The following is a 21704-nucleotide window of genomic DNA, read 5'->3' as shown; positions in this document are numbered from 1 at the left end:
TGGTGCATAGATGGTCTGATATATAAGGGGGCTGTGGAAGAAAAAGGGAATAGCCTCAAAGCAGTTAGTCAAGCAAAGAGATGGTGTTTTCATTTGGCAAGGTGTGCAGCCGAGTCTGGTTCTTCGGCTGGATGTTCTCCAAGCTTCTGGATCCCTCCTGTCACAGGGTCCTCGTTACTAATCTGTAATCTTGCAGCAGCGTTTTGAAACTCTGGTAACTGGGTTTCTCGGTAGTAGGTGCGATACAGAAACCAACAAGAAACTCTTGGGAAGAGTCTGAATTCTATCAGGATACTTAATAAAATTAAGCTGGTGCACAAGCACTGCGAGCCTACAGCCTGCCTGAATGGAAAAGCAATAGGTCAGAGAAAGCACCTGTGGCCGTACCAGTGGATTACAGGTAGGGAGAACGGCTTGCTGTTTCTGCCAATTTGGGTGGTTACTCATGTTGATGAGTTCCAGTGATGTTAATCTCCAGGCTTCTGGCATCCCTGTGAGTGATTAACCACAATGTCTTGTCTGTTCCAATTGTTGGTTGCTCAGTAATGATGAGGTACGCCGTAGCTAGAAGATGCCTTTTATCAGAAATGAAATATCAACTCTAAAAAATACATGATGCTGTTGTTTTCATTTTTGTAAGAAACTAAAACATCTGGACAAAATGAGAAAAATCTGAGGAACAGTGTAGGGGCTGGGAGGTGAGCTCAGCCTAAGGAGTGTGCTTTAGTACCTTGGCCTTTTGCTTAGCTAGAGCGCGAGGTTCCAGCATCCAGGACCTTCCTTCAGACCCTGGCATCAGCACCTGATGCGGCGGGAGAAGGCTGGTCCGTGACTAGAGCTCACTGGTTTAGATACGGCCTGAGGCATAACTTCACAGCAAGAATGAAGCGAAGCGGTCGTGTCTGGTACTGAGCTTTATCCTCTGGTTGGAAGAAAACCTTTCTTTTATGCTATTTCTGTTTTTTTTTTTTCACTAGAAGATAGTCTTGAGTCAAAAGTGATGTACTTCAAGCGCAATTGTGACTTTTAATGCTAATTTAAAATGCCAATTTAGTCAATAGGGAAAATATAAACTAGCCTGATGGCAAATAATTGGAACAAAACTGACAGTGAACGTTACATTGGAATATGGCTATAATAGAAATGCGTGACACATGCTGGCATCAACAGCGTTGCTGTGTGAGAGAGTTTTGGTGCTGGGAATACAAGAGATGAAATACAGGATGTTTAGTATCAGAAGTGAAGTGATCAGAAGTGAATTTAACTCTAGTTCTTCTCTTTTCTGCAGTACTCAGTATCTCAATTTAAATTTCCTGGACTGCTGCTTCCTCGTCCCATTTTCTAAAATAACTGGTATTTGCATAACTGACCAACTTGATGTTTGGGGTTTAGAGGAGTGAGATGTTTCTCCAGTACAGGGTATGTTCTGTGCTTCTGAAGAAATAAAAATTGCTACAGGTGAGATCTCATAGTTCTCATGTAGCAGCACTGTGGCACGTCAATATAAGTGTTCGGTCTCTCAAATTCAGGATTAGGCTACATGAGAAATACAAATGGAACTGAAAAAACAAGTGAATTATTTAATGTAGTTTGTATGGAGATGATGGCATGGTGGAAGATACAGAGATAAAAATATTTTGTTAAAAAAAGCCAAAAAAACCCCACTCACATCAAAAACATATCAGGCTTTCTCCCTCTAGCAAATTTCTCTCAAGTTTTTCTCCAACTTTCAATTTTGTTCCTGGAGTTTTGCTTTCCTCAACAAAAACGCTTGCACTTCGAGTTAGCTCCAAGAGATAACTTCCAGGTCCTTCAAACAAAATCCTTCTTGTGGTTTTTCAGAGTTTGGTTTGGGTTTGGTTGATTGGCTTCTTTACAGTTAAGAGAGCTGCTTTTGCAGGGAGGATTTCAGTATCAGCTGAAATAAAGCACTATCAAATCTCTACTGCTTGCAGCAGTGTGGCAGCCTACCTGTGTAATACTCTCTTATATTCCACAATCAAAATTTTGGTCCATCACTAAAGAGAGCAATGCAGTGCTCCAGCTACAGGAACTCAGCAAAACGACTCTCTGCCTCCTTCCAACCCAACGTGCTCTTCGTAGATGCTACGTATCAAGGAAGTGAGGTCTGCTTTCTGTGGCACGGACCAAAGGAATCTGGAAAAAGAGATGCCGCCACCTTTCAGGGCAGGTGTCGAAGAGAGTGAGACGATGGCTGGAGAAGCCTTTCCTCTCGCCCTGTGTTAAGGCCGCTGGTCTGTGTGATGCACCGTAGCTGTGGCTTCGGTGAGAGCCAAGAGGTTGCAAAGGTTGGGGGAGCGAGGGAGTGGTAAAGGCCACAGTACACACAAATTCATAACGTGTGTCAAACTTGGACTTTCCCTGTGCATAGTTCCTGTTACAACAGATGTGAGATTACAAGCATGGTAGCATGTTTTCCTATGGTACCAGGCTAACTTTAAAACAAATGCATTTTGTATGGATCTCACAGTCAGATTTAAATCTTATTCCTTTCTTCTGGTGTTTGATTTAAAGTACGTATCTTGGATGGTGGTTTAAAAACTAGGAAACGTGTGAGCCAGCTAGCTGCTGTTCCAGCTGTTGTCTTCCAGTTGGCCTTACGGATGTTCTGCTGCCTACCCTTTCGACAGCTTGTGCTATAGCGTTACTTCCTCACAATGCCTTTCCTAGGCACAAAGGCAAGTCCAGTACAAAAACTGGAGACCTCTAAACAAAGTTTTCAGAGCTGGAGAGGGGAAAAGAGAAAAAAAACAAAACAAAACAACAACAAAAAAAAGAGAGGCTATAGCTTTCTTTCCTATCACAGTGCATGAGCATGAACTGAGAGCATGGCTAACTAGAAACGGCTATGTTTTCTAGGAGGCCATAAGCAATAATGTTGACAACATTTTGGAATAACTCGTTCTTTATTCGCTACCGTTGTAAACATCTCTCTATTAACACAGACATCACAGTTTACATTATTGCTTTTATATTGTGGTAAACAGAAATTTCTATTAGTATGCAGCTACCTAAGCACAGTGTGATAAGAAGAAACTGCCCACAAGCTGGTTTGGGTGGTTGTTTGGGTTTTTTTTTTCTTCTCTAGAGAAAGACAATATATAGACTGGCACAAGAAACATCAGTCCAAAGATTGATCACCGTTGTACTAGAGAACACAAAACAAGTATGACAGAAAGAAACAGCACGTTACATCTTTACCACGCGTTTACTAGCAGTATTTTCAAGAATACTGACTGCCAAACTCTCACCTAACTAAACACAAACTTTTTCATCATAATCCTTAAAACAAGGCTAACCAATGTGTTTTTTTGTAAAATGTTTGCTATTTAAACTAGGACGGAAAATCTGGAAAAGGAATGCTTGGGGCTTTGTGTGAGCGTTTTTAATTTTTTGTTTGCTTTTTTGTTTCTCAAAGAGTGAAAATCCAGAACTATTTATCTGAAGTGCTTAAATTGGCCCCTTTTCCTACTGTCCTTTAGGACAAAGTACCCTACTCTTTACACTGCTGTATCAGGTGACAGAAGCACAACCAGTTTAAAAACATTCTCAGTTTCTTTCTTCCTCAGTACCACTGTCTTCAATCACTTTGCAATCAAGTTGGTTACTTAGGAAGCAATGTGTTTACTTATTGAAAGACTACATTTTACTTTTGCTTGTGGTAAACTTCTACTTATCTTCAGATTAATTTGTTCATGGAGTGGCACCATGCTTCAAGCAGACACTAAACAACAAAAGTGGAGGTAGTTTGTTAAACAGTTGCTACAGGAACAACAACAAATTTAGAGAACCACCTTGTCTTCAGTTTTAGATATTTTTTTTTCTAAAATTACTGTTGCATATAAGCTTTCACATAGTGAATGCTTTAAAGAGGCAGTAAGTTAGAAAAGTAACAGTATGAACAAATTCTAGTAAGATAATACATACTTTAAAACATGACAGTTAATAAATAACAAGAGAACTTACCAAAGTTCTAAGACTCTTAGAATAAACCATGAGTAACAAATTCTGATGTTAAAACAAATTGATTATATCAACTTGCAGAAAGGTGGCCTACCTCCATTTTGAATCTTCCATAACCTTACGATTGTCACCCTACAACAGAGTTAGTATAAAACACCGCAGACGAGTAAAACACTTCTTCCCTTCCCTAAACACAATTTTACCTTTTTTCCATGTATTTTCTAGCTACCACCATAATACAATGAGCCTACCACTGGTGCAAAACAGGGACACCCAGTACTAGTCTACGTATAGCGAGTGACTCCTAGGGAGAAGGACTGGGCTACTTGATCGTACAAAACTACATGCAAATTCTAACTGTTCACTGGGAAGGTGTATTGGAGCCTAACGTAAACGTTCACCTTAGCTACTACATGCAAACTAATGCAGTCCCAAACATCTCACTCATCTGATGACAGTTGGGTTTACTATTTTACCTTGTGTACTGCCACAGTTTACTCCCAGCTCATGCTTTGATTTTAAAAAACCAAAAAAGCCAAGGAAGATGCATCTCGCATCAGGCTCAATCTACATTCTACACTAAAACGTCTTAGGTGTGTGGATAGGAAATCTGAAACTTAATGGGTGGGCTTCAAAAGCCTCAGCAGGAGTGAAATGTCAGTCTCCTTGTGAAGAAGGAGCTGAGTGAAAGTTTCAAGGCTGGAAAGAGAAGGGTGTAGATTACTTTTGCAACTGCTGCCAAAAAAAAAAATAGATTGCAAAGGGGTTAGAGCAACGGCTCAAGCAATTCTGTTACTTGCTAGCAAGTGGTAGGTGAAAACAAAGAATGAGATCTCCTTTCCTGCTGCTGCTAAACATATTGGGGTTGCTTCTGAAATTCAAAACCTCAGCCTCACATTGCTTGGGAAGGAGATCTACGAGTAATAGCAAAAATTATTAATGAAGGAAGACAAACATGACAGAAGCTGGGACTAGGAAGTAACAGACAACTAACCTCTCAGCCACTGGCAAAGAGTCCCACTTCCTTCCTCAGATTTTAGGAATGTCCAGTATCTACAAGAGTTAGAGAAACAGAGCTCCACTACAGGACCTGAATCCCAGAATACTCTCTGCAGGATCTCGGCTTTTCCAGTGGTGAGAATTACTGGACCCAAGTAGCTGGGAGTAGCAAAACAACTAGGCTTCCTAGGGTCGGTCTTGTACCTAATCTAGTCAGTTTAGCTGTTCAGCTTACAAGTCGTGGCAGAACCATAGATATTCTCCCTACAAGCATCTTCACATGACTGGTTTTTTAGTAGAATACAATCAACCCAACCTAGATGAGATGAACCCTCCTCCACCCTGCACACGTTAAACTTAAGAACTGTTTAAATCTCGTCTATACCTAAGATATCCTATAAAGAAAACAGAACTGCGTTACCTCCTATGCATACACCATCTACCCTGATCAGGAGCTTTCCCGCAGATAAGAGATCACCAGCGTTTAAGGGACCAAGAGCAACTGGGCGGATGCAGTGCAAGAAGTCACTAGTTACACAATACAGACTCACAGAATTACTGAGGTGGGAAGGCACCTCTGGAGATCACCTAGTCCAACCCCCGACCCAAAGCAGGCTCACCTCGAGCAGGCTGCTTAGGACCATGTCCAGTTGGGTTTTGATTTTCTCCAAGGAGATGTAGTATTACACACTATAATAATACATTTAATACTTATGTAGTGTTAACATCACTTATCACAAAAAGAGGTTTGTCTTTTTTTTTTTCTCATGTTCAATATTTGTATTCATCAGGAATCTCTTCATGATTAGTCATTGACTAGAAGTTAACCAATTTACCTGAGATGATTTAAAAAAAGAAAAAAGGCATGAAAGCTTCTATTAGCATACAAATTATTTTGTGCCACTGTGTGCTATTTAGGTGTATACTGAAAGAGTCTTTCCCAAATAACTCAAGCTTCTAAGGCTATGATCCGGTTACAGAATCAAAATAAAACACTGATTGAGCAAAGCAGAAGGCACTTATTTAATAGTAGGTTTTAGAAAATGAAGTGATGGTCATACCAAATCTGTTTAAAGTTGCTTTGAGCAATAATTAGTCACAATATGGACATGAAGTCCTATTGACTAGATTGTCTGAGGATGCCAAGATTAAAGAACATGTTGCAGTTGCATCCCTTTCACGGAAAATGCATTTTTGTTAGAGACTTGTACTCAAGTGTGAATTTATTTTCACAAAATAGGGACTGCGGCTGCAATAAAGTTTTTTAATGAGTTAACTTTATAAAAGGGCCAAACTAACTCTCTTGTACTTCCCACTGAGAATACTCCATTAGCTGCTAAAAGAAATGGCTGACAACAAAGTCAAGCAGTCTGAGTAACTGAAGTCAGGTTAGAAAGAATAGATTTTTACAGTAGGAATAGTTTTAGGAGGAGTAGCTTTAGGCTGAGGATCTGATCCTCCTGCTGAAGATTCGTGGTTCTTTTTGTTTGTTTGCAAACTAAGCTTTTTCCAAGCATGGGAAATTGCTGGTACAAGTCCATAGATTAAAAAAAACTTCCTTAGCCAAAAGTAATTTCTATCAAGTACCTCAGTATGTTGATGGATTAAGCCTCTTCTCCAAAATCATAGGTGACTAATACATCCCCTTCATGGGCCTCTTCATTACAGAGAAATCTAACATTGATGAGTGAACGATCGACTACGTACGTGTACAGAACAAGAACACAAAAAGTCTAAAACCAGAGTCATTTCAACTAAAAGAACTTTTTAAAAAGACAATTAACAGTCAAACCTATTCATGGAAAACATGATGCAGCATAAATACCTGCTTCGTGTTCCTGCACCAAGAAATGTAAAAGAAATTGTGAAAACAACCAATCCAGAGGCTCTTGAGATTTGTGGGTTGTTTTTGTGTTGATCTGTTGGTTGTTTTTTGTTGGTTTTTTTTTTTAAAAAAAAGCTGTCCTTTGGAGAGTAGCATATAAAGACCTGTAAACAGAGGTTGATTGTCCAAGCTTTCTTAACTGAATTTTGATTATTTTTTTAAATGTAAAAAAAATGTTCTATTGTTAAACAGTTTTTGGTGAAACATGCAAAACTTCCATCTGAATGCGCAACTCCGTTTTCGATGCAGAACCTCGCATGTTGCAGAGGAGTTAAGGTTTCTTTGTATTTTGTAAGGTTAGTATCACATCACAATCCAGTAGAAGTCCCTTAATTTTTTCATGGAATTTCTCTCTGTACTGGTTGAAGTGCATAATGCTTTCTGGTTCTTCTTCAAACCAGAACCTGTCAAACTCATAAACCAGATAACCTGTGAAGAAAATAAAATACAGATCTGCAAAATGACCTCCACAATTTTCTGCCTTAATCTAGCTAGACTTAGAATGATCCTTTAGATTCTGTTCAATCCCTTAAAATAGGGAGTGTCCCATGCAGGTCAACAGCAAGCTTCTGGACACTGTAATAACGAATAAAAAAATAAATCTGAAAACACTGAGTTTGCAGACTGTGGTCTCCAATATATAGAAAGCCACCCAAATTTATCCCTTAAATGTATGTTTCCGTAGCACAGTGTTTAAGCATAAGGTGCGTTTCCACTACCTAATCCAGAAGATAAACATCTTGCTCTGGCTAATGAGAAAAGAGTGGAAACGCCTTCCAAGAAACCTAAACTCTACACTGTAGGCCTCCCCCGATAGTCGGTACTAAAGAAGCTCCAGATACTTACAGTAAAACTGATGGAAGTGCTCCATCTGTGGCAATCCAGAGACCAGGTTGTACAGATGAGCCTTTAAAGCACCATTCTTAAGTAAGCTATATGCCATTTCTGTCAGATTGATGCCAACTATTGCATACGAGTATCTGCAACACCAATCACAGGTCACGTTTTACCTTATGGATCGAAGGACTTAAAAGCTTCCCTGAAACAGCCTGCCTTAGGATAACTGTAAGAGCCAGTTCTTCCTATGATACTTGTTGACAAGCTGGCTCTGGCCTACAGACCATTCCTTCCATTCCCTGGTGCATCCAACCATGTAAAAGTTATTTAAAAACTCTGGTTTCCTGTACAAGAGTATGGCAAATGCCTCCATTAGGCAATGAGATGGTATGAGATTAGGCAATAATGAGACTAGATGGATCGGATGATATACACAGGTTTAGCAGTTTCCTCTGTACCTGACTGGTTTTAGAGTTTATTTCCCTGTAAAATGAGCTAAATGTTTTAATATGCAAAGTTTTCAAAAATGAAGTTAAAGTTGAAAAACAAAACATCGATTTGTATATACTTAATACAGAACAGAAACCTAGCAAAAAAAGGGGCCTTAAAAGATAATGTATATCATCCCAACACAGCTTCACTAAGAAGGTGAAAAGTACTTGTTTGTAGATCTAATCTAAGCCTATTACAAATAAAACTGACTATGATGTTGAAGGTGTTCACTGTGTTAACCAAAAGCGATGTTTTGCAACATTTTTGTCCTAACAAATCTATTCTGAAAAAAAAAAAAAAAAGGTGCACACAGCTCCTAGCCTGAAATTGATTTCTGAGTTTGGTTTCACATGCCTTTCTACTTTGGCCCTTTTTTTTCATCCTTTAATGGAAAAAAACACAAATATTTTCCTCTTTATTTTCAGGACACACACTTGGCAGGGTTCACGTGAGCTCTTACACAGAACAAGCCAGAAAAAGTCATAGTGACTTACCCCAGCTTTGGGTGATTTGAACGAGAAAGGATCTGACGAGCTTCGTCCGTGTAATGCTTACTAAAATACCTGTCAGTGTAAAACAGGACCTTCTGTTATTTTTAAGTTCATATAAAAAAAAAATATTAATGTGTATCTTCAAACTAAAGCTGAATACTACTCTGTACTGAAAAACATCACAAAATGAAAACCAAGGAAAAGGCAGTAAATTAAATTATATTCAGCATGAACTAATACAGTAAGAAAAAAATCATAGTGATCTGAACATCAAATACGAAGTTCACCCAGGTCCACAAATTAACTTGGCGAAGTTATGCAAACCTGCTTGTTTTTCATTACAGTAATTAATTCGGGAATTTTAAAGCTTTTGACAGGTTACTTTCTAAGTTATAACCTATCAAATCTAGCATATGACAACAAAAAATAAGGTGTCTTGGGTACTTTCTGTTCCCCCCTTGCTTTTGGCCTCTACCCAACCACAGGTTTACAGAAGCACAGCTGCTAGAAATGTTACTTGGTGAGAAAACTTGGTTTTTCCCTGTACAGAAGCCACCATTTCCATTTGCTTCTATTCAGTCTTTATTAGAAACAGCACTAACTACAGAAAACGCGTAGATATTGAAAATGAGCTGCAAAAGAAATCAAATACTTCTTTTCACTTACACCAGATTCACTAAGCCCAGCAGGCCCATTCCTCTGAAGTCTGTTTTGGGATCATCACCTTGGAAGCCAATGTCACACCACTGCTTGGTGATTCTGGCCTTCAGATTCTCATGAGGCATCAGCAAATTCCAAAGCTGCATAAATATGCTTCCATGTTACGCACAGCTGCTAAAGTATTCCAAGTCACATAATTCAGACCACTTGCTGCTGCACATTAGAAACTGTTCACCAAGGAAGAGGAGAAACCATCTGCATGCTGATCCTTTCTGTTAGTGGCAATCTGGAGTCATACTACAGCGGCTTATTTCAGCAATTATGAAAATGATTACATTTAATATTAAATGTGATAATTTCCCTTCACGGACAAAGCCATTCTGTCAATACTAAAGAAACAAAGATTTGTTTTGCTTCAGAAATTAATTTATCATTTTCTGATAGGACAACTATAAACTGAAATACAAATTCTCAATCAACCCTTACTTCACGTGTCAGTGTTGGGACTTGTATAGCAAGTTGAGATAACTATGAAATGCTAAGAAAATGACATGCTCATATATTTGCACAGTAGAAGCTGTTTAAAAAAGCCTCAAGCAGTATTATATTATTTTCTTGCCGTTATTTAGTGTTACCCAAAATACATTACTGATAGTTTGTTATCTTCCAGCATTAAACTATCCTCTTTGACATTGACTGGGATGCAGTAGTAAGAAAACACTAATGTCTTTTTTTATTTAGTAATTATTGGTTTACAAAGTTAGGCATGTGCACAAGGTTAAATATCTTTTTAGTTATGATCCTTCAGTGACCTGTTACAAAATTATTTTGCTACCTATGTTGTCTTGTTATGTCTGATTTCACACAAAATAACCCCAGTGCAAGTAACTCTAGTTTACTAATTTGTCTTGCTTTGAAGTTGTGTTTTAATGTGTCACTTCTGTAACGGCTTAGCAGTTCACAAGTAGAAGAGAGCTTTAAATAGGCCAGCTGGTAAGAATGCTACCAATAAATTAAGCTCATTCAAGCTGTTGGACTTGGAGGGGAAAAACCACAAAAACAGCTTTTGTATTGAAAAGATTATTTTTACCTCAATTAACTGTTCCTCATGCTCTTCGTTATCCGAATCATATGGGACTTTCCTCAGATTTTCCACATTCAAATAAAGTTTTTTATAACCTGTTATCTGCAGTAAGGATATATGCAGATTTGTCTTAAACCTGAAATAATAACAAAACACCACACAGAAGCTATTAAAGAGGTGTAGTTAGCCATAAATTCTTGCTTGAACTACCAGATAAGACTTTTCTTATGTTAATACAACGCAAACCCTAGAAATTAGAAAGTGCTTTATGTTTATCTTTCAAACTACAGCATATCAGTTAAGTACGCTGCTATCTTGATCTTATTTCTACTTTTAAAAAAATCTAGCTGAATCCAACGCTGCACAGTCAGGCCCTATTCACTTAAATTATGAAAGAAAACATAACTTAGCTAAAATCTGTGATGACACAAGAAAACTCCATGTATCATCCTGACCCCCCTGTACCTTTGCCTAAAAAGCTACCCCCAAACTTTCTGTAAGTCTTAAAGTGAAATTTTGTCAGAACTACTTATAGCTTCAAAGAAACGTTTCACTAAACTTTAAAATTTTGACTATTCACAATTTTTCCTCTCCATTGCTCGTAGTTACTCATGTGGATGAATGCAAACATTAATCAGGCATCACTATGCTCTCTTAAATATATCTGAGCAATTTCATAGTTCATGTAACCAACCTATGCAATAATCATATTACTCAGAAATAAGGAGTAACAGAAGGGACTTGCAAGATAAAGATGGAGTTATCCCAAATCCATGTCAATTAAAACTCTGAAATGTATTTTCTAGAACTGAAGAGGATGTAACCATACCTTATTTTCTAATGTCATTCTAAAGATTTGTGCTGAATAGCCTAAATATTCTATCAGATTTAGAAGTCAGAATTATCTGCCACGAAGAACTTATGTTTGGGTTCCAAACATACCCTGTATCCTTCTGTTCAATTTTCTTTTCTTTCATTACATCTCTGACACAATTCTCCACTTTGGCTTCCTCAACATGTACCGCATTTCTTAAAACCTAGGAAGTTAACACAGTAAAAGACTTCATGAGGAATGCAGAAAGCTACAATCTCCTTTATTCTCGTTTCTCAGCTTCTGTATGTCTGCCATGTATGTATTCTTTACTGTAAAAGGAGAACAATTAATTTATTGCAAATATTTACAATAAATGGGCTCAAATAGCATATCAAAGATCTGCAATAATTACACAAAAGCATAATTTGTAATAATTTTGTCAGACTGTAAACAACGCTGACACAGGAGTCCTCTGAAGATTAAATAAAAAGCTTGAGAGTTGGTTAGTCTAGGTTTTTGATTGCTTTCAAATGCTGAATTGAAACATGTTCTTCCTAATCCCCTTGAAACAAATGCAGCTATTCAGGAGCAAAAGTGATAAAATTTCAATAAGAAAATATTGCTTCAGAATTAGAAGACAGTGAACTAACAAAGTTGAGGTTTCAACGCTGGGGTGAAACTAAAGAACTAAAAGATTCTACAGCCTTCTAGAGTAAAGGGCAGATACTAGTAATGATAATTACACACTGCCACCTAAAATCACTTCAGACCAGTTTAACTTTGTGTTCTAAACTTTTTCTGGCTACAACGCATTATTTAATACAATTGATGCTAATGCCAAAGCAGCTTCATTTCGGTAAAGCACAAGGCTAACTCTTTTAAAACTGAACATTAATATCTTTGATATTTAATTAAGAGATGCTAAAAGACCCACCCATACTGTACTCTACTGCAACAAGGATGCTTGTGGCAGTTACTAGTTCTCTCTCAACATCACATGGCAGTCATCAGCTAGAAAAAGGGAGAATGCAGTTACTTCACTGTCTGAAGAGTTTTGTTCAAGATGAACAAATTTGAAGGTTTAAAGTGTTAGTATGTCTAACTGCTACAGAACAATTGGAATGAGCTTGTCAGTTAAACACCTACTCGTAAACTTGCATTACTTTTTTTTTTTTTCAACAATTCAAGACACTATTGTGTACACTGTGTTTAATTGCTTTATCCATATCATTCATCTGTATCACACTTTGGTTTCTAAGAAAACAGCAAAAGAGATTGTTGTGATAGGGAGAACTGACCCTCTCCAGGAACAGCAGCTCTGCATAATGACTTTTCTGACTCGCTGCTGAAGAGAAGGTAATCCTTCAGAGAGATGGAAATGATCATTTGAAAGAACATGGGGTTATTTTTGAGAAATCTTGCATGCAGAACCCAAAAGGCTGTTCTCTCTGCCTTTTATTCCTCTACTTTCCTCCACCTCAAAAAGGAAATGCCCGTGTTCTTTTCTGGGATCTGTCTCTGAAAGAAGGTTTTATTACAGTTTCATCTCTAGTATCTTTTACCTTATTCTTTGATGATTCCAGTGAATGTTCTGCAATACAAAAAAAAAAAAGTCAATGTCACACTTAAATTGAACTGAATTATTTTAAATAATTGACAATAGGTGATCTTGTGGCATGTAAGTATTATAAAATTTTGCATCCCTTTTATATCTGTAATTAATCAAAAATTACTCGATATTAAAATCAAGAGGTATCGGGTAACTGAAAGTCTGAATTTATATAGATTTTTTTAGAATCCTTCAGTAGAATGCTGAAATAGACTTGGATTTTTTAAAAAAACGTCTATCAATTACATGAACAAAAACAAATTTGAAAAGGTGTCAAGACAAAAACATGTCTTGTTATTTTTCCATTCTTAGAAATGTTTTTGTGCTTAATACTGAAGAATAAGGAAGCCAAGTCACTTCCTCGAGTTATTGTTAAAACAGCAAAGACTGTAAGTAGTTTCTCAAATTACTATTTTAGATCAGAATTCTGCATTTAATCGCTCTTCCTCCCTTCCCCCCTTCAAAAAGAAAAATGCATTCGTGTCTGTTTTGTGTGGCTTTTTTGATTACAGGAAGGTAAAAGCACACGGAAAGTGATGGGAAGCCTCTGGGGGAAGGAAAAAAAGTCAGGTTTCTGATTCACTTTTTGGAGCTAACCGGAATTACCTTAGCAGGCAAACCAGACCTGGCATTCCGATTTGGAATTCTCACAGAACAGCCAGGAAGAAGGGAACAGCGCAAACATGACCCAGGGGACGGGCGCAGGGTTCCAAGGACTGCTTTGCACGACGTGCCTCGGCATTTCCCCCCGTTTGGCCCCCGCGTCTGGGCCCGCCGTTACCTATGCCCAGCGTCCGCCGCGCCCCCGCCGGCGAGCCCTGGACGACGCGCTGCAGTTCGCACTTCCCGGTCAGCAGCCGCAGGATCCACTTCAGCCAGAACCGCAAGTAGCCGCTGTACAGGAACCCCCACAAGCGCACCCACATCTTCTGCGCGAAGACAGCCCCGCGGCGGCTCCACGCACCCCCCGCACAACCACCTCCTCCCCTCAGCCTGCCCGCCCCGCTACCGCCAGCCGAAAGGACGCCCCTCCGGGGGACGGCTTCCTCCCCCCGTGCCTCAGCACCATCACCGCCCGTCCCGGGCCGGTCCTCCTCAGCCCCGCCCGCCCCGCGGTGAGGGGAGCGGGCACCTGCCCCGGCAGCGCGCCCCGCGGCGACCTAGCGGCGCCCCGCCGCCGCCCGCGTCCTCCCGCCGGAAGCCGCCGTCCCCGACCTGGAAGTGATCGCGGGACGGGATGGAAGCGCCGGTTGGGAGGCGCCTTCCGTGTGCCGGTGGCCGCTACCGGCCGTCCCTCGCCCGGCGGCGCCCGCCCGCTGCCCGGCTCGGCCCCGCCACCGCCGCCGCTGCGGGGCGGAGAAGCGCTCCCTGTCCCGCGGGTGTCCCGCCGGGAGCCGGAGGGAGCCTTCCAGGCGCGCTTGGCTCCGGGCGAAGGGCGATCGGCGAGCAGGCGGCGGGCGGCCACGCTCGGGCGAAGCAGAAGGAATTCCTGTTCCTCCAAATTGCATGCAAAACTTGGAGGGTTGAAAGGGAGCGGACAGACGTGCTTGACCGCATTCTGACACGTTTTCTAAGACGAGGAAATTGAAGTACCTTTTACACAGAACAGAAAGCCACGCAGCAGGTCTGGTGGCCTGTGTCCCGCAGAGGATTTCAGAGGGTGGACCGGCGTATCTGGCATCCTCCCTTTGGATATTTGGATATACACTCGCAGGGGTGTGGAGTTCTATGTGGGGGGATCATTGATGCGTGAATGAAAAATGGGAGAGATACGGTGCATGTTAGGAGGCAGCAGGTGGTCACTTTTTTCAGTCTAACTTCTGAAGTGAGTAGTCTGACTTGGAGTGCTACTGGATAAAAATAAACTGAAAAATATTTCTTTCTATTGCAAAGTGTTCTTACTCAGTGACAGGATGGTGCGATGGTTCTATCACATTACCTATATTTAAGTCAGTCCGAGATAGCAAAAAAAACCCAGAAAATATGTTGAAAAAATATCAGAGATCCAGTGCCTGAGAACTGATAAAAGAAACTGGAAGAAATGTATTTGTCAGTGTTGCAGGACCAGGGTAAGCTACATCTCTCACCCACCTTGTAGAGGAAACAGCTCTGAGCAAATAATCCAGATGAGGAAAAACAGATGGCGCTACACCTCCCATCTGATGATTTGGCAGAGCGCTGCTGCTGCTGCCATATTTAAACATGAGCTAGGCCAAAAGCTTGTCTTCAGGAGATGTGTGGCCAGCAGGTCGAGGGAGGTGATTCTGCCCCTCTGCTCTGCTCTCGTGAGATCCCACCTGCAGTACTGCATTCAGCTCTGGGGCCCCCAACACAAGAAGGGTATAGAGCTGTTGGAGAAGGTCCAGAGGAGGGCCACAAAGATGATCGGAGGGCTGGAGCACCTCTGCTATGAAGAGAGACTGAGAGAGTTGGGGTTCTTCAGCCTGGAGAAGAGAAGGCTCCAGGAAGACCTTCTAGTAGCCTTCCAGTACCTAAAGAGGCCTACAAGAAAGCTGGAGAGGGGCTTTTGACAAGGGCAGGTAGTGATAGGACAAGGGGCAATGGCTTTAAACCGAAAGAGGGTAGATTTAGATTAGATCTAAGGAAGAAATTCTTCACTCTGAGGTTGGTGAGGCACTGGAACAGGTTGCCCAAAGAAGTTGTGGCTGCCCCGTCCCTGGAAGTGTTCAAGGTCAGGTTGGATGAGGCTTTGGGCAACCTGGTGTAGTGGAAGGTGTCCCTGCCCATGGCAGGGGGGTTGGAACTAGATGATCTTTAAGGTCCCTTCCAACCCAAACCATTCTCTGATTCTATGAGGCTCCTGGCTTCAGCAGCAGCGGGGTGTTGGCAGTTTGATGTTGCAAAGGTGAAGGAGTTGTAAGAAGAAGAAACGGAAGGGTGGTGAGGTCCCTACTGTCAGCGTTTATGGATCGCTCTGAGGTAGTTCGTTAGGAGCAGGAGCTACCGGAATGACTTAGAAAGCCCAGCAGGTGCATCCTTGAAGTGGGGGTTTGTGCAAACAGCACAGGGAAATTTCTAGCTCATGAGACTCTTGTCAATGTATACCAAAATAAAACCTTACTGCTTCAAGAGTTTCACTTTCCGTTGCGTCTTTTAATTGATTAAATAGCTTCATATCAGTATGATTAATTTTTTCCTGTTATTTATACTCGAATAGAAAATCCTTTTTGTATGGATTGTTAAGAACCAATTTCTTCTTGTTCTCCAGGCTTTGGAATTTGTTCCACTTCCTAATTTTGGTTTATGACAGTCTTAAACTTGACCGTAACAATAAATACACACAGTACAACAATCATTGTTTTCTCAGTCAGTTCTCTCTGCTTCCAGTCTCCAGGCGTGATGCATAGAGTATCCGGTGTTGACAATACATTGCAAAATACTTCTCTGTGTTATAATTAGACTTGTCGAGGTAAGCTTGAAATTTTTTAAGGGCTTGTTTTAAAGCACTTCTAAAATGTGAGAGTTTAAAAGATTAAAGTTTTAATCTAACTTGTATTTTTCTTCTGCTGACACAATGTTTTCTTTACTTAAATCTGTATTTTAAAGTAAAATCTGTGACCAGTTACATTTATTTACTTATAAATACTAAAGCATGCATTTTTGACAGGTTTTTTTCCACAGCTTTTTATAACTTGTTATTAAAAAGATATAGAGCTTATTTATTGTAAATAAGGCAGGACATAGAGATGATTATACCAAAATTGGTAATTTCAGGTGTGTTAACTTCTCTTTAGGTTCCACACTCGGTCATCTTTTTCAGCAAGTGTAAACACTTGACTTAAAGCTGCATTGGGTTCTTTACAGAACCGAGTGGTCCAGCAACCAGCATATTTTGATTTTACTCAAACCTTAGTACTTGAATCATGCAAAATGCTTGTCTATCATCAGGTTCAGTCAATTAATAAATTATATTAGGACAGTCAAAAAATATAAAGCAGTAGCTTAAGAAAAAATGTTCTCACTTCCTCTTTTTGCGTTCAGTAGTTGCCTTCCAGCATTAACTTCACAGCGACTTCGGTTGAAGGACAGATAATGACCTACTGTTTACCTTTTAAAATTACATTTCTTAGGTGACAGCAGGGCAAATAAAAGGGGACTTTAACCAGCACTATCGGTTGGATCTCTACGCAGGTGGAAACCTTACCATGGCAGCAACTATTACCTGTTGTTACAGGTAGTTATTCTTTGTTCATGTACCCTTGTGGATGAAGGACAACTACAACCCACATGCAAAATAATCCATTGCTTGTTTCACCCATGAGCCTGTATTTTGTTAAATATTTGTTTTAATCTTTCTTATCTCTACTCTTGCTTACACACAGATGTGTGAAAACAGTATTGAGAACATGAGACAATCATCTGAGCAAGAAAAGACATTCAGTTGCAAAGCATGAGGACAAGCCTAGAAACTCTGTTCTTGCAGGTAAGCTGCCTCGATGGAACTGTTCCCGTGAATGATTTGCCTAGTGTCAGTATTAGACATTACTCAGCAACATAGGATCATAGAATCGTTTAGGTTGGAAGAGACCTTTAAGATCACCAAGTCCAACCATTAACCTAGCACTGGCAAGTCCACCACTAAGCCATGTCCCTAAGCACCACATCTCCATGGCTTTTAAATAAAGGGATGGTGACTCAACTGCTTCCCTGGGCAGCCTGCTCCGATGCTTGACAACCGTTTTGGTGAAGAAATTTTTCCTAATATCCAATCTAAACCTCTCCTGTTCTATACGGTAATTTAAAAGATGAACAGTTTGCTAAAAATGCGGAAAGTCTGCTGCTGGGAGATAGAACTGGTCTGAAACATTTAACTCCCCCAAACCCCTGCACATCTCATTCCAGTTGTACATAGTTGTTGAGCGTATGAAATAGCATACGAAGAGAGGATATAGGAAGAGGAGGAAGATAGTAGGAAAGCAAGAAGCGCGAAAGAGGGCCTGTTTGCAAGTAGGTCCCAAGGCAGTTCAAGTTCATGACATTGTCAGTGATTAGTTTTGGTTTGTTTGGTTTTTTTTGAGGAACAGTTAGTGCGCTGAGTCAAAGAAGTCAGTGTTAAGTACATGATCACAACTCAGCGTGGCTGAGTAACTGTGGCTGCTTTAGAGTCAGCCGTAACAAATAACATCTGATGCATTCAGCGGCAGTCTCCACAGGCGTTCCCTGGACAGTGTGTAGGTGGGTTATGATTTCTGGAAATATGTGATGGGTTGTTCTTGGTTTTTTTCTTACTGGCTCTGAAAAGAAGCTAAAATTAAGCATGTGTTAGATTTCTGTTATTCTTATCTTCACTAGCTCTCCTGCTTGACCACATCATTTACATGTTCGCTTTGGTTTTGTAACAGATGAAACACCAGCCAGTCAGTTAAAAGGCATTTTAGTTATTACATGTGACATATTTAATGTTTATTTGTTCCTCTTAGTTCTAAATCTCTATTTTACTGCAAATGTGCCAAAATCGACGTGGATCCTCCATTAAAAGTAATGCCTTGAGCTTTTGTTTTGTTAACTTGGGGAGGGAAAGGGTGATGAGGAGGCAACAGCACAAGAAGATTGAGTTGTAATCACATTGGTGAATGTGAGCAATTACAAATACATATTCAAAGTGTAGCTTAAAGAAGATTCATCAGTAAATATATCAAAGATACAGTCAGAAACAGAAGGAAGAGGGAAGTTTAGAGTGAAGGAATGCAGATCAGAAATAGTGAGGTCCAACTGGAGGTTTCATGGTGATTCCTGTGACCATACTCAGATTTTTCGTTCTCCATTTGCATACTGATGCAGGCTACTAGAGGTCTCCTGCATCATTAATGAATAATAACATTTATAATTCAAAGTCATTAGTGAACAGAGAACCCATCCATATCATCCTTCAAGCACGGGAAGGTTACACCAACCTCGCAAGAGCAGCAATGTACAATTCGGGGAATCTAAGATCAACTTTCAAAAAAGGACATAGTTACACTGTTAGTAGTATAGAGTGTGGCACGTAAAGGCAGCATTCACCTGAGAACTCCAGCACGCTTGTGTCTGGACAGCAATGTTGTAGGGTTTTTGGTTTGCTTGACACAACACTATTCCAAATGGTTTTAGGGTTTTGGTATAGGATGAGATGCAGTTGTTAAGTAAACAAATTGAGAAAAGGAGGGAAGAGATGTTGTATTAATAATACAAACTTATTTTTATAACCCAAATGATACAAAATTCTTTGGGTAAATAAGGTAATAAGTTATATGTGCTAGTAATAAGGAAATAGGGAACAGATTAGATAAAAGCAGTAAGCCAATTGCTATCAGCTGACCAAGTCCAGTATGGTTTCTGAAGTTGTCCTTTAGATCTTTGTAACACAGAACAGTAAAACATATTTTCCTTATTGCAGGTGTGGAAGGGGAGGGGGGAGATTTGTGAGCAGATATTGAGCATGTCCTAGTGAAAGCCACCTTCTGATCAGTTATGAAAAGAAGGGTCTTTTTTCTCCTAGAACATAGGTGTTCTGTTAAAACTATATCGCTGTAACAGATTCTAGGAAGTTCTGCAAGTAAGATTTCCCTTCCCTTTATCAACTAGGCTATAGAAGATGTATTCTAAACAATGACTAATTTTTCGTTTGCTTATGGATTGCTGAGGACCTAAAAAAGGAAGAGAGGTGTGTCTGCCGTACTGGGAAGGCAGAGGCAGGGCACCATGGCAGAAGAAAAATACCTTTACCAGCGTACATGAGAATTTCATTAGGTTAGATTTTGCGGCTGCTTTCCCTACTTTTTCTTTGAAGAGGAGCCGAAAAGCTCTTTTTCTTTATCTGGCCGTGCTAAATGCTTGTATTAATTGTACACTACAGCTTGGCTTCCTGATACAATCTTGTAAGCAGTATGCAAACAGACGCACCGTTGGCTTTAAATGAACAAAATACTCATAACCATTACGATGTTGTGGCTTGGGCTAAACTGAACCTGCCCAACGGCTGAGCCGAGACTTTTTTTTTTTCTGTTTTGTTTTGCTTTCTCTGTAAAAATACAGCCTAGACTTGCCGCAGTCAAGAGGTTTTCCAGTCTGGGTCCTAGCCTGGGGACGGCTAACGTCAGGGGAGGGCTCTGCCCGGGCTGTCGGCTTTGCAGCGCGAGTTGGCGTGTGCGCTCGTTCCCAGACTCGTGTCCCCAGCGGGAATGCCTGGCGGCAGGAGCAGCAGGTGCCACCGCTGCGCCCCGCGGGTCCTCCCCGACGGGCGCCCGCTCCCCAGGCAACGCCGCTGGTGAAGCGGGCGGGCGGGCACGGCGGCGCTGCCTCGGGGGGTGCGGGGGTGCCGGCGGACGCCGGGACGTGCCCTCCCCCGCTGCCCCGGCCCCTTTCGGCAGAGGGGGCGGGCGGGTTAGCGCGGCACGGACACGCCCGGCCGGCAGTCGCCCGGGCGGCAGAGCGGCGGCGGGGCGAGAAGGCGGCGCGGGGGGCATGCGGGCGGCGGCCCGCCGGGGGATGCGGCTTCGGCACGGCCCGCTGCTGACGGCGCTGTGCCTCGGAGCCGCCTTCCCCCTGCTCTGGTACGCGGCATGGCAGGGGGGCCGAGGTGAGAGCGGGTACCGGCCGCGGGGGGCGAGCTGAGGCGGGGGCCGCCGGGGCGTCCCGTCTCGTCCAGCGGGGCGCGAAGGGCGGGCGGCGCGGCGGCACCTGCTGCCTCCCTTTCGCCGGGCCGTCGGGGGCACCGGGGCGCTGGGCTCCCTTCTCCCGGCCGCGCCCGACGGGCGGCGGCACCGGGGGGACCGGGGCCGTCAGTGGCGGGTCGCCCCCTCCGCTGCCGGAGCTCCGGCCCCCCGCGGAGGGAGCGCCGGTAACGGCGGCATGGGGCGCAGAGCCGGTGCCCGCGGCTGAGCCTCCCGGGCCGGGACGCTGGTCCGAGGCGGGGGGCTGCCCTTCCGCAAGCGCTCTGGCGGCAGCCGGTGCGTTGGGAAAAGAGGAACCGGGCGAGACCGAGAGGCTCGGCCCCGCGTACGGTTAGGGGTGCGGGTCCCCCAGGGCCGTGGCTTACGCGCACCCGGTTACAAGGCTGCGTAACAGCTTACAGGGTTGGATCCTTGGGTCAGACCTGTCCGAGTAAAAATAAACCCCAAATTCAAGAAACTGTTTTAATAAACGTTACCGACAACCATCCTGCATTAGGATGGAAAGAACGAGCCTACAGGTGATTGCCACGGCTGTCACTTTGCACTGTTCTTGTTTTGAGCGTTACTCGGGCAGGACGAAGTACCATTATCCATTCTGCAGTTGTATTTGTGCCGCGCATGCAGTCACTTTTCCGTGTGTGTGTTTCCAGCACTAGAACGCATTGTTCAATCCAGAGAAAAATACCTGAGTTTTTATATTTTTATAAATAAACTTTAAAATTACATAATACCTTTTTAATAGGTTATGTAGGTGGCACATGTTGGATAGATCTACAGAAAGCCGTGCCTAAGATTCTCTGAGCCTACATAGGAAAGATAAAACTGGTGCTATTTTCTGAAAATAAATTGGATCCCTCCAAATAGTACCTCTGTGGCCTGCAGATGTGCCTTGTTATGTGACCATTTGTTTGGGGTGATGGTGAGGGAGTGGATCTTTAAGTGCTTCCTATATACACCTTTACAAAAGGTCTGGGTTTATAAATTCAGAAGAATTAGAATAAGCCAATTAGTCATTTCGGGGATGAACACAGAACTCCGATTAGCTGTTAATTTATTTCTGTTAATTGTTTCTGTAACAAATAGAAGTGGCGGTAGAGATCTTGGCCCCACAACAAAATATTGGATAGGGTCGAGACAGTGCTGATCCTCCTGCCTTTATCATTTCTCGTCAGCTAT

The 21704-nt window shown here is 42.0% G+C and overlaps 2 protein-coding genes across 2 annotated transcripts in view; one reads left to right on the top strand and one right to left on the bottom strand.

The window, feature by feature from the left end:
• Positions 1-2925: 2925 nt before the first annotated feature.
• ELMOD2 (ELMO domain containing 2) lies at positions 2926-13781 on the bottom strand. The gene is made up of 8 exons (XM_086611544.1): positions 13637-13781; positions 12809-12837; positions 11375-11469; positions 10439-10568; positions 9355-9488; positions 8692-8760; positions 7715-7848; positions 2926-7297 (listed from the first exon to the last, which is right to left on the bottom strand). The coding sequence occupies exons 1-8, from the start codon at positions 13779-13781 to the stop codon at positions 7140-7142; spliced, it is 894 nt and encodes a 297-aa protein (XP_086467670.1). The 3' UTR covers positions 2926-7139.
• Positions 13782-20328: 6547 nt separating this feature from the next.
• The window catches only part of MGAT4D (MGAT4 family member D), a 38841-nt gene continuing 37465 nt past the window's right edge, over positions 20329-21704 (top strand). Inside the window, exon 1 of the mRNA XM_086611488.1 lies at positions 20329-20434. Within this exon, the coding sequence (XP_086467614.1) occupies positions 20344-20434 (91 nt within the window). The 5' untranslated portion in view covers positions 20329-20343. The remainder of the gene's footprint in view (positions 20435-21704) is intronic.

Source organism: Tauraco erythrolophus, chromosome 5 (assembly GCF_009769465.1).
Source record: "Tauraco erythrolophus isolate bTauEry1 chromosome 5, bTauEry1.pri, whole genome shotgun sequence".
In the NCBI taxonomy this organism is placed as follows: domain Eukaryota; kingdom Metazoa; phylum Chordata; class Aves; order Musophagiformes; family Musophagidae; genus Tauraco; species Tauraco erythrolophus.
Note: the sequence above shows the minus strand (reverse complement) of the source record. Positions and strands in the feature narration are given on the sequence as shown.

Excerpts from the sequence above, each read along its gene's own strand:
- ELMOD2 (XM_086611544.1), bottom strand. The coding sequence starts at position 13,781 with ATGTGGGTGCGCTTGTGGGGGTTCCTGTACAGCGGCTACTTGCGGTTC. Across the intron at positions 9,489-10,438 it reads ATGAGGAACAGTTAATTGAG|CTTTGGAATTTGCTGATGCC; the intron begins GTAAAAATAATC and ends ATATTTATGCAG. Across the intron at positions 7,298-7,714 it reads GCACTTCCATCAGTTTTACT|GTTATCTGGTTTATGAGTTT; the intron begins GTAAGTATCTGG and ends TTTTCTTCACAG.